This window comes from Homalodisca vitripennis, chromosome 8 (assembly GCF_021130785.1).
Source record: "Homalodisca vitripennis isolate AUS2020 chromosome 8, UT_GWSS_2.1, whole genome shotgun sequence".
NCBI lineage: Eukaryota > Metazoa > Arthropoda > Insecta > Hemiptera > Cicadellidae > Homalodisca > Homalodisca vitripennis.
In genome coordinates, this window is record NC_060214.1 from 11759163 (window position 1) to 11771872 (window position 12710).

Here is a 12710-nt window from a genome sequence, read left to right on the forward strand (position 1 = left end):
CACTTTTCGAAGAGAAACCAACCTACATTGGGCGAAAGCTATGGAACCATCTACCACAACCATTAAGAGAGCTTCAGGGTAACGCTTTTAAAAAAGCACTCCATGACTTGCTTGTTGGATAGCCTTTCTACACCATTGACGAATTCTTGAACCAAGACTGGAGGCCTCAACTGGAACTCAACAATCGCTCTCAAATGTGATGCATCATCGGACTCAACAATTATTTTTCCAAAACTAGTTTATCTAATTTCTGACTCTATTACTGTTCTTGATGAATATGCTAATAAAGAAGTTTGTCCATTGTCTATTGTCTAGCTCTTAAGTACAATGTTTCACTGTAGTAAAAGAACTCTATTGTGTTTTAAATAATTAGATTAAAAATTTGTTTAAATGTGTATGACCAATAAATTACAAAGTAAAGAATATTAACTTGTTAGGACAAACCATTTATTTAATAACTATAAGACTACATTCTTGATGCACTTTTCTTATTGGAGATTATATATTAATTTAAACATAAGATGACGGTCTCTTACAGAGAGCTAAGGAACATAAGGCATGTTTAAAATACCAACAAGAAGAAAGATCAGCCATGGCAAAACATGAACTTCAAACTGGACACTCTTTTTCAAATGCAAAATTATTAAAAGAAGAACCAAAATAATCTAGTAAACAACAAACCTGGGTGTTTTCAAAATTCACAGTTACTTTATTTGATCTAACTAAATATCAACTTTATTTTTTTTATATATATACATATAACATACGGTACTGTCCTGTCATAGAATATTATCTCTTTGTATTTTTAATGACATATGTTTTTATTTAGTACAAAACTGTTTATGTTATTATTACTTTTATTCAGCTATGTGGGTCCGAAGAAGTTCTCATTGAGTACAAAAGGCCTCACAAAAACAAAAATAAAAACTTATATTATTGGAGAGTTTGTTTAAATTAATATATAGGACTACAGTCACAGCTCATTAACTCTACTTAGATATCCATTTCAGCTCTTCGATTAATGTTCTATAATCAAGTGAATTTAATCAATAGTGCGCCCGAATGGTGAGGTAACATGGACGATATTATGTACACAACCGCAATGATAGAAGAAAGGAAGTACCTTTCATGCACCATTTTGAAATTTAAGTCTGTGATGATACACTAACAGTTAATTCATACAAACAGTGGTACAATGCTGGTCTCAAAATAGTGTATTAGACTTTCATGTGGAACTCCTGGTCAATACAATCCAATACACATCCAACAAAGTGTGGTGTGTGTGACTTTGACAGCTAGTAGTGTAAGAACTGAGGCCAAGTCTAAGAACTGAGGCCAAGTCTAATTCAAAGATAACGGTGCTATGTTCACCCTTCGTTCACAAGGATTCCAAAGTATACTTTACTTTCGCTCTACAAGGCTTCTTCTTAATGATAATGAAATGTTATGAACAACTGTAAAACAGCTTGGATCGTTCACAGCAGCAACTTTTATATAACTGACCTTAAAAAATGATTCACAATTAGGATATTCAAGTAAACAGTTGCACAAGCATCTACCGTTCCTCACAATCCCTTTATGTCCTAAGGGACATTTACACACGTACGGATCTAAATATCTTAAAATGAGAAAGATTCAACAGATGGTCTAAGAAATATGCTTGACGTTTTAATTCAGATTTTAAATGATTTGCTTGCAATGGTTGTAATAGTTCAATCTAATGTGTAAGAGCCTGGAAGTGTCGTTGCTTCAAATTATACTACTAGTACAGTTTTGGATTTCTCTTTTGAAAATACTTGGAAGAAATAAACAGATAGAAATTGTAGTGTTGATCAGCAACTCAATTGACAGCCAACTTTGAAGTTATACATGTATACAGTATAGTAGTTTATATAATGTTATAAAACTATGTTTAAATTTAGTACATTTTTGACTAACAAACAATTTTTGACTGACAACACATAATCAGAGACTAGTTAATTACATCTAATAGTATGAATAGTACATTCGACTTAAGGCAAATAAGTATTTATTTAGCCTAACAAGTTCATAGAGTGAAATTCACTTTAGATCAATTTAAAAACTTAACAAAATTTTCTGGAGAAGACCAGTGTGGCTTTAGTATGTTGACGGACGGTGCTCACCTCAAAGATGTTGAGTAAACATCACAATCTTCACTTTGGTTGGGTTCTTCCTTTACACTAATGAAATGACTGGATCGAACATTGAGATCATCTGGCTTCTGGTACTGCGGAGAAACGTGGCTGTCAGATGCATCATCAATATCCAGATTTTCAGATTTGACGTGTACCGATTCTGATCCTATGAATTTTTCATAGGACTCAAATAAACTGTCTAAACCCGCATGATCATTCTCAAGAAATTTAGTCAAAATTGATTGGCTTTCTTCTGACGAATGAGATGGTAACGACACTTTGTTTTCAACTAACTGTACGACTGGGAGGTCTTCCTTAACTGTGGGTGGACTGTAAACTAAAGAAACATTTGAAGAGGATCCACAGTTAGAAGTTCTATTATCAACTCCACGAGATGGTTTTGATGAAACACAATTACTTCCTAGAGCTTCCAAGTTGCCACTCAGAACGTTCAAAATGTGATCAAGTTTTTCTTCTATTCTTTTTGAATGATACTGACTTTCTGAGTGTAAAGCTTCTATGAATTGAGCAGCAATTTCTGCAAGATTACGAGACTGGTTCACAGATTTGGATGAGGTTGGAGCATTGACTGAGGATGTCTTATCGTTATCAACCCGATCACTTGATACTGATTCACAGAACGTAACTGGAGAATTATTACTCTTAACAGGCGAGCTATTTAGGGATTCAGAAATAATATCTGATGTGAGAGTCAATTCATTAGAACAACGATTTTCAACTATAAATTTTTCTTCAGTGTAGTAACTGAGAAGATTTTCTGGAACTAAAACAAATTTCCGCCTATCAAAGTATTTCAATATTTGAATAATAAGTCTCAGCTCATCTTCATATTTATCATTTGATGTATTCAGTACCTCCAAAATCAAAGGATTTTTTTCCTTTAGGACTTGTGATATAAGCATAATCATTCTCCTAATTCGGTGGATTTGTTCTTTACAGTTGGGTTCTTGTGTAGGCAATGATCCTGATAGAAAGAAGATAAATGTGACCAGAAGTGCCTTACTAGTTTTTGTTTTTGCAATCTTATACACAATTGTATTGAACCATGAATAAAATTTCTTTCCATGGTCTAATATTACACTTGAATACCATTGCTTAATAAGATTTATTTCCTTTTGTTTTGCCCTAGGTGATTTAATCTTTTCTGCAAATTTAATTTTTAATATACCTTCATTTAAATCTTTCAAACACAACTCCAAGAGTTCAGACAGAAGAGGCATCACATCTTTGAACATTTTTTCATCAAATACTTCTTGATAAGATGTAAAATAGTCCATTATAAATGAACACTTTTTTTGAACAGCCAAACTTCGAGATAGGTTTTCATCTGCTGTTGAAATTTCACCATCAGTGTTATGAGGATATTCCGGCACGCCTGGAAAGATTTTTGAAATTAACTGGCTTTGATATTTAGGAAAGAGTAAAGGCTTGTTAACGTTTTCTGTTGATTTTCGAAGTTTGAGTAGTTCTTGTGTGGTTTGAAGCAACTTCTCTGTTTCACCATCCAAATCTGAACCAGGTTCATTATTACAAACAATATTGTCTGCAATGTTATTCGCAAATACTTTTAAACGTTCTGCAACGTTTAATGCATCATTGTTAACACTGTCAATACTTTTATGTGATATTGCAGTTTCAATCTTAAATTCAGTTGTAGATTCTAGCTCTGAGCTTGTTAACGGCACAGTTTTGTTGGATCGTCTAGTAATTTGTGAATGTTCCGTTGAAGTAGTTTTACGTGGCCTTCCTCTTTTACGTCTAACTGTCACTTCTTCAGTAACGGGTGGACCTGAATCACCGGTGTTTAATATTGATTTAACGTTGCCTTTTGATTGGGTTTGACTTAAGGAGTTCACATTCGCTCGTCTTGTCATATTACGGATGAAATCTTCAGAAATTCTATGTATATGTACATACATCAATTTGGTATCAGATAATGGATGATCTCTTTTAAGTTTTTCATCGTCAGATGTTTGCGTCATTATTGGAGTACACGAGTTGCTCTCTTGTGAAGAATCATTCCCTTGTGAAATATCAATTATATTGTATTTGTTTTGTTCTGGTACTTTCTTATCCGTATAAGCTCTTAACTGAGAAGACTTTTCTTCACAAGGTTCATTTTTGACTTCAATTCTTTCTGTTTGTGTAGATGGTATCTGTTCTTCAGAAATACTAAATGAGTTAACAATTACAGGTTCCACACACATTTCTGGTTGTGCCACATTTACAGAAGCTAGAGGGTAAACCTTTTGAGGTCTCCCTCTTCGTCTTGGTTGATTAAGTAGTTGAACTGGATTTTGTGCTGTAACTTCTTTAATAGCAGAGTTTTTACTAACAATGATTGGTTTCACATCTGCTTTAGGTTGTGTTTCACCTACACAAGGCTTCAAATCAAACGACTGTTCTGTGATGTCCGGCTTAATGTCATCTGAAATGCTAATAGTGCTAACAAAAACGGGTTTGATGTCATCATCTTGTTTAGTATCTGGCAAGAGGGGATCAACATATTCAACTATTAATTCTTTGTCATTTAGCAAGGGATAAACATCTGTTTTATCCCGATTTGGCTCTTCAATAACTTTCCCCACTTGTTTGGATGATTGACCTGTCTTATTCTTTTCTTCAATTTTCTTTGTAAACTGTTCTGCCAATTTTTTTATTTCTTCTGGTTTTGTTGCTGACTTTTCACTTGCTTTTAAAATCAGTTCTTTGATTGGTAAATCGCTTAAATCGGGTGCATTTTGGCCTCGATTCTTCATTTGTTTTTGTCTCCGAGAATATTCTTTCATTATGGCGTCACAAATAGGTGTTGCTTGACGAGCATATTTAGCAGTTTTATTTCCATAAAATGGTGAGCTGTTAGTTTTTTGTGCTATAGGCATCAAGGATGCCGCTTTCAAATTATTAAAATACTTCCTCGATTCTGTTTTACCAGTATTTATTTCTTTCTTAATGGCAACAGAATGCTTCTGATTGTTCTGTCCTTGTTTATTTAGACTATTTTTATTGAACACAACTTCTTGTTCATCGCTCAGAACAATAGGGGTATCTGCTAATCCCAGCACTACTTCTGTCTGGTTTTCCATGGGTATAGGTAAAATCAACACCTTGTTTACTTGATTACTGTTGGTTGCACAAACTCTTTTATTGCTTATTCGTCCATCTTCTGAATGATCTCTTTTTCGCAAACTACTCCCAGACTCTCTATCTACACTTTCTACTTCATACTGATCTGTTATACTCTCATCCTCTGGTTGGAAGTGCGAAGTGTTTTCAGGCAGATAAATCACTTCACCCTGCGGAACAAATTCAATTTCTGATTTCCCAGTCACGTTTTCAGTCAGATTTCCGTCCTCATCTTCCTCATCACTTGCAATCAGGCACCTTCGGTCCGACATTGCTACAATCTGAAACAAACCCAATAGAATAATTAATTCGGTTTCAACAGAGATGACAACATTTTACAATTTGTGAACATAAATTACTAAAATATTAAAGTAGCCATTTCAAAGTAAACCTCATTCTTGTACACAAGAAATTGCGCAAGGTGAGTTTGTCACGCTCGATATACCACTATGTCTCTAGAATACTATATATCGTCTGTTCACCTCGTACTATATATATATATACCTGTTCACTACATATTTTGTATATTGATATTTTAAAATAAAATTGGATAACATGTGACAACACATATTTAAGAATTCTAATAAATTACCTATACACGAATTAAGTTAACTATTTCTCCTAGCACAGGACCATCCATAAGAATTAGACAATTCTGCACTAGTGTCATTGAGTCAGGCTGTAATAGAAGTTTCAATTTACAAGCTCTCTACTTTTGATTCTGTTTCTTTAAACGTACCATTAAGTTCAAGCTCACAACATAGTATTTTCAAACATGAAATAGAATTCTTTGTTTGAAGGTTATTTTTGACGATGGAAGGATTGTGAAGGAAATAGGATTTTTCCGGACATTTGCCATCGTTCAGTGAAACAAGAAATCTAGTATTTCGTGATCTGATCACTATCTGCAAATCTGATTTCTATCGTGAAACAAGAACGATGGCAAATGTCCGGAAAAATCCTGTTTCCTTCACATGAAATAGAATTTATATAGTCACTTCTTAATTGCAATGTATATAACTTTATAGATGTCCTTTTAAAAGTTTTAAAGACAGGATTCCGGCTTGTGGACAAACAAAACAGTCCAAACTAAATATCTGTGATGAAAAATAAAAAAAACCATGATTTTAGTCACATTCCCTTATTGGTTTGACATGCACAATTCACTTTAAATGACAAGACTTTTCTTGTAAACTGGCTTTTTAAGCGACTTGAAGGGGAATTCCCTAAAATGAAAATTGTTGACACAGAGTTCATGGATCGTAAATTTTGTACACGCCATGGACTTCCAGAAAAGGGAAAGAATGCTCATTGCTGACTGCATTTCAGAGATACTATTGCTACGAGTTCATGCTTCATTAATGGAACAGATACTTGTGTGTGGTGGTCGAGCTGAGTGGAGGTGACCTCTCTTGGTTGTCTGTATATACCGTAACCTATCTGTCTGGCAGTCGATCTTTTAAATCTTTTCGACATTCTACTCACCAAAACAGTAAATGAAACTAAGTAAAATATTTAGTTATCTACGGGGATCATAAACATAGATGCTTTTTCAAACACCGTAGAGAAAAGGAAACGGTTTTATTTGTTTGAGTCTTATGGTCTATTTCTCATATTTAAACAGCTACTAGAATCATTGCTGAATCACAAACTGCTATTGAGTATGTTATAACAAATGACCGGCAAACCAGAGCCCAAATAATTGAACCTGATCTTTCAGATCATAACGCTCAATTAATACGACTCTTAAGTTCAAGACAAGGCAATGGCTGTTCTAGCCAGATTCAACTCAAACAACACCTTTTTACAATAGTTTGGCATGAAATCATTTTCCCTGATTCAGATGTCAATACAAACTACCCAAACTTTTCGGATACAGTAATTCTTGTTTAAGGAATCTTTTCTAAAAGTTATCTTGAAATTTTAGAAAAACACCAAAAGAAAAATCCATGGCTCACTAATGGGCTGAAAGTCTTTATCAGAAACAGGGAGCTGAGTTTACCAGTGGAAATTTTGTAAAAAATCTACAAAAATTAATAAAACTAGCCAATAATACTTGCTACGATAAAGATATACAAAAATCGAACAACAAAATAAAAACTACATAGAAGTATTGTGCTTAAGAGAAACCAGCAGAAATTCAGAGAAAAACATATAACGGACAAAACTTTCCTGGTAGAGCAGTTAAACAGCTTCTTTTTAACTGAATCTTCGGTTCTAGCTCCCGAAGCCAGCATGGATGAGGGATATAGAAAAACTCATCACTTTGACCTCTTATAGTTTTGTGTGCATTTTTGACTCCGGAAACTGATAACGAGATATAGATATAAAAAATAATTACATCACTGAACAATAAATTGTATTTTGGTTGAGATAGTTTACCTCCCAAAGTCTTGAGATCCTGTGCCTTGGAATTTGTTGCTCATCTGATAGTTGATTTATCAGTTCATGGAATATGGGTTTTTCCCGGACAAACTAAATGATGTAATAATTAAACCATTACATAGGAAAGGTTTGCAGGAGGATATTAATAATTATCATCTCATAGCTTTCGTTTCAGTTTATTCACAAGCGTATGAAAAGGTTTTCTTATTCCGGCTGACATCCATCTAGTGACCAATAGGGGGCAGCTCTTTTACTCTACGAATCGTTGTCTCAACGACCCTATTTTTATATTTGCAATATCAGTGTTGGGTCTTTTACACTACTAATCGTTGACTCAACGACCCTTTCTGAAAAAATAACAAATAACAGAGGGTCTTTTACTCTACGAAGCGTTGTGACAACGACCCGATTTACTAAGAAAACTAAAAGTTCAATCCAATGGTTCTTTGTCACAACGACCCATATACCGAATATAAGAATAGAACTACAAGTGGGTTCGTTGACACAACGACCCTTTTTCTATATTTTTTATCTAATTCATTAAATTGGGCCGTTTACACTACGGATCTTTGTATCAACGGCCCAAATATAAATTAAAAGTTGAAAAGTAGAAAAAGGTTCGTAGAATCAACAACCTAGTTTCAGAATAAGTTGAAATATATGTATTAAGGGGTCGTTGACTCAAAGACCCTATAATGCATCTAACCTCAAATAAGACATTCTAGGGCGTTTACTCAACTGATCGTTGTCTCAACGCCCCTCCGTCCCAAACAAGCACTTTCAAACGAAACAGGGTCAATCAGTCAACTCCTAGCCCGGTAGGCATGAAGGCGCTGCGTCTGTGCCGAGTTTAGTCCTAACATCTGATATAAGGGTAAATACTTTGTATAAGTATTATATCTAAATATTTTGTTTATTATACGTATATATTATTGAACTAGATTTAAAGTCTGGTAACAGTTGTATTTATAAAATATAAGAAATATTTTTAAGACATACATTTCTAGTTATGATTCCCATTTCTTGTTTATGTATTAAAATATATTTCACTCATGTACATAAACTGAAATAATGTAACTGTCATTCATATTTCTACTTCTGTCGGAAACAGGTTGAGGTTTCTAATTATTATTAAATGGTTAATCAAACAGTACCCAACGTTCAAATTAAAGTTAAAATGAAAACATTGCAAACAAATGAAAACACTAATACTAAATTTTGACAACTACAACTCCAAACATGCACTATGAGGAATTCGATTGACAGTGCCGAAGCCACTCATCTGAGAAGGACGAAAGATTTAATTTCTGTATGTCTGTATGACCGCACAATATATCGAAAACGAATTGACTTATATATGGTTACTGATTTATAGCGATCACTTTTAAATTGCTATTGCGGTTAACCGTACAGTGACGGGAAAATCGCAGAAGAAATAAATTTGTAAGCAAACTGTGTACAGTCATATGACATTTTTAGATGTGGCATGGTAACACAAGTACCCTATCCATCCGCAAGATATTTCTAAAAATGTCTTTTTTGTGTGCTTTAAATTTTATATGAATCTTTATTTATACATAGACAAGAAGGAGCTCCATTTTGGCGCATGTATACTAATTTTTTCGGCTGAGCGTAATATATTAGGTATATTGTAACATATACGTACTTGAATTCTGTGCGCTCCACTACCCGTATGTTATTTGTATTATATCTGATTGAGTTCATTTATAAGTCTAGGTGAGTTACTGTAGTCGACACTATATACTATGCTGTTCGAATTAATTGGGACAAATGAAAAAAAAAACCAATTTTTTCCTAAAACATTAGTTTTTAATCATTAGATACCTTATTTAGATTGAACAATCAATACATTAGTATGAAGTATGTCCTCCTTTAGCAGAAATGACCTCACCTACACGTCTTGGCATTGACTCCACTAGTTTAGCACACATGTTCTTGACTTCATCATCGTGAAACCAAACTTGTATAGCACTTGTTATCATTTTTTCTTTTGTAGTGCAATCCATCTTAGCTAAACGTTTCTTGAGAATATGCCATAAGTTCTCAATCGGATTTAGGTCGGGTGAGTTACCAGGCCAATCAAGCACTTTTACTTTGTTTTCCCGCATAAAAGTCTTGACCAATTTTGAATTGTGGCAAGGGGCTAAGTCATGTTGAAATGTTCCATCAAATGTTTCCATAAATGGAACTATCCGACTGCGTAGTATGTCGATGTATTTGGCTGAATTCATCATCCCATTGATGGGAACTAAGCTCCCAGTACCATTTGTGGTAAAAAAACCCCAAAAACATCTGTTTAGAAGGATGTTTAACAGTCTGTTGGATATGACCTTCTCGCAAAGGTTCACCTTCACTCACTCCGCCTAACAACACTTGATAGATATCCCTGCACAAATAAATGTGATTCATCACTGAAAATAACTTTTTTCCAGTCATCTACAGTCCATGATCGGTATTTCTTAGCCCATACTAAACGTTTTTTGCATCATTTTCTTAGTAAGAAATTGTTTTTTTTCTTCGGTTTTCTTGCCTTTCGACCAACTTCCAGAAGTCTTTTCCTTACAGTTGAAGTACTCACTTCAATACCAGAATCCAACAAATCCCTTCGAAGGTCTGTGCTTGTCTTTCTTGGATTTATTTTGCTATTTCTTATTAGAATTTTGTCAGTTCTTGGAGTTGTTTTACGTTTGCGCCCACATTTTCCTTTTCTTTTTGGAGACAATGATCCGGAATCTTGATATGTTTTTAAAATTCTGGAAACACTAGATTTTCCCACACCAACTGCTGTAGCTATATCTCTCACAGTCATAGACGTGTGTTCATTAAGAGCAACAACTTTAGCACGCTTCCTAGGTGTTATATCCATCTTTGAAGAAGCACGTAATAAACGGAACACAGTACCACAACCACCGACCGCCACAAAGAAAGGCTCACAACTGAAGGAATGACACTCCAAAACCAGTCAAACAAGTTTTTTACAGTCAAGGTCAACCCAGCACACTACTTCTATGCAGTTATAACCGGTTTGAAGCGGTCTGGGACATCACCAGTTATCACAAACTAACAAAGACCAGAAAAACATGTTTGTCCAAATTAATTCGAACAGCATAGTACATCATCTGATATCAAAACTTTCTTACCACTCAGTAGCTAATCCCATCGTGTAACTGTAGAATATTTAGCGTATCAACTATACCATGTAATCGATTTGTTAATTACATGTATAAGTTGTTAAAAGAGGTTTGTTTGCATTGGATAGTTTTAACAGTTTAAATTAATCTATGGTCAAATATCAATGGAATGAAACTTAAATATTCTAACTACAACTACAGAAACAACAGTGAGCTAGTCTCAGGTAAAGGCTCGGGTGAGGTGGTTCCTTCCTCAAAATGGTGTCGTTAGCAGACAATGCAATAGTTTTATTGCAACCGGTCTCGAGTTTACGTATATAAAATATACGTACATGTATATTTTGGAAATTTAACATCAGAGACACACCTTTCTATAAATAAGTTGCCTGGTAGCAAAATAGTTAAACAAATTATTTAAAAATACTAATATTAAAAGGAAGTAGTTTTGGTGAAAAGGTTGATTGGCTTGCCGCAACATCTCCCTTTGATATATATTTTTCATATAAAGCCATCCTATAATTGACAACAATGACTGTAATTCTAAAAATCTAATATACCAAATAAATTGCAAGTAATGCTCCATACAATACATTGGCCAAACATCTAACCATTTATGAATCCGTATGACAGGGCATAGGTTTGATATATTCCATAAAAATAAAGAAAAACCATTAGCAAGACATGGTCTAGAACATAAACAAGAGTGTTTTACATTAAAAGGAATACACCAACTACCACCATTCCCTGATGAAAATTACAACAGATTAAAACTAAAGCACGTAGAGCAAACTCATTAAATCATGTTGAAGACAAAAAAACCCATTTGGTCTAAATTTAATACAAATTTTTAAAGACATAAATTTAAATTATTGTTAAAGATTAAAAATTTGTCAAAAATTAAAAGTTTTATTCCATCCTTTCTAAAAATCAACTGTTCGAACAAGATTAAATAAGAAAAATTTTACGTCAGCTGGACTTTATCAAATGTTATGCACTGTGTTTAAATTTATCATTTCATGATTCTTGTTTACGTTTTATAGATTTGTATTAACTTAATTTAAAACTTCCTGAAGACGGTATTAAATCCCCTGAAATATAAAAGTGAAAAATGGTTCTTTTATTTTCTTCTATTTAACACAGTGACGATAAATATTATTGAACACTGCATAATTTTGTTATAGGTGAAAAGGAGATTATATATTTTACAGTATTTATTTAAGTGCAATAGAGTTTTTTAAGTCTCCTAAAAGACAAAATTATAAGATGCAGCCTATTTTAGCTTTGTGAAATGCAGCCAGAATAAGAATGTTTTGTAAGTTTTATTGAACATTAAAACCAGCTCATTCACAATAGTGTGTTATCTTTTTAAACTATTACTAAGGATTTTTATCGTTCATTGAAATAAAAAGAAATATTTTCATATTCATTTACAACTTTATTTCACAATTGACCCTCCGCCACCCCCCCAAGTACAGACAGTACCTGAGACTACTAAGCTGTTATAGAATTTGTAACTACTGTAAGTTGGATCAATTCATAAATTCAAGAGAATGTCAGATCCTACAATGGCATTCAAGCCAATAAGAAGGAATGGCGGTATTTCTATTTATAAGAATTATTTTCTTCAACTAGTAATTTCAGGTCATGGCTTGCCATCTCGACCGTTGACAGGGAACTGTGTTGTTGCAATCCGTAAAATTTGATTTCTTCCACTGAGATCTTTAATGTCCAGGCTACTCATCTAGATCTTTGATAAGAAATTGTGGTCGACAAGGAATTTTGCAGTGGAAATCCATCAGAGTGGTTCCGCCTCGGAGAATTTTAGGTCCAGGCTTGACATCTAGACCGCCGACAAGGAATTTTGCTGTGA

At 33.9% G+C, this 12710-nt stretch overlaps 1 protein-coding gene across 2 annotated transcripts in view; it reads right to left on the reverse strand.

Moving 5' to 3' along the window:
- Window positions 1-265: 265 nt before the first annotated feature.
- LOC124367296 overlaps window positions 266-12710 on the reverse strand; it is a 30906-nt gene continuing 18461 nt past the window's right edge. For both annotated transcript variants that reach the window (XM_046824016.1, XM_046824017.1), the window contains exon 2: window positions 266-5584. In XM_046824016.1, coding sequence (XP_046679972.1) covers window positions 2141-5575 — 3435 coding nt within the window. In that variant the 5' untranslated portion in view covers window positions 5576-5584 and the 3' untranslated portion in view covers window positions 266-2140. The remainder of the gene's footprint in view (window positions 5585-12710) is intronic.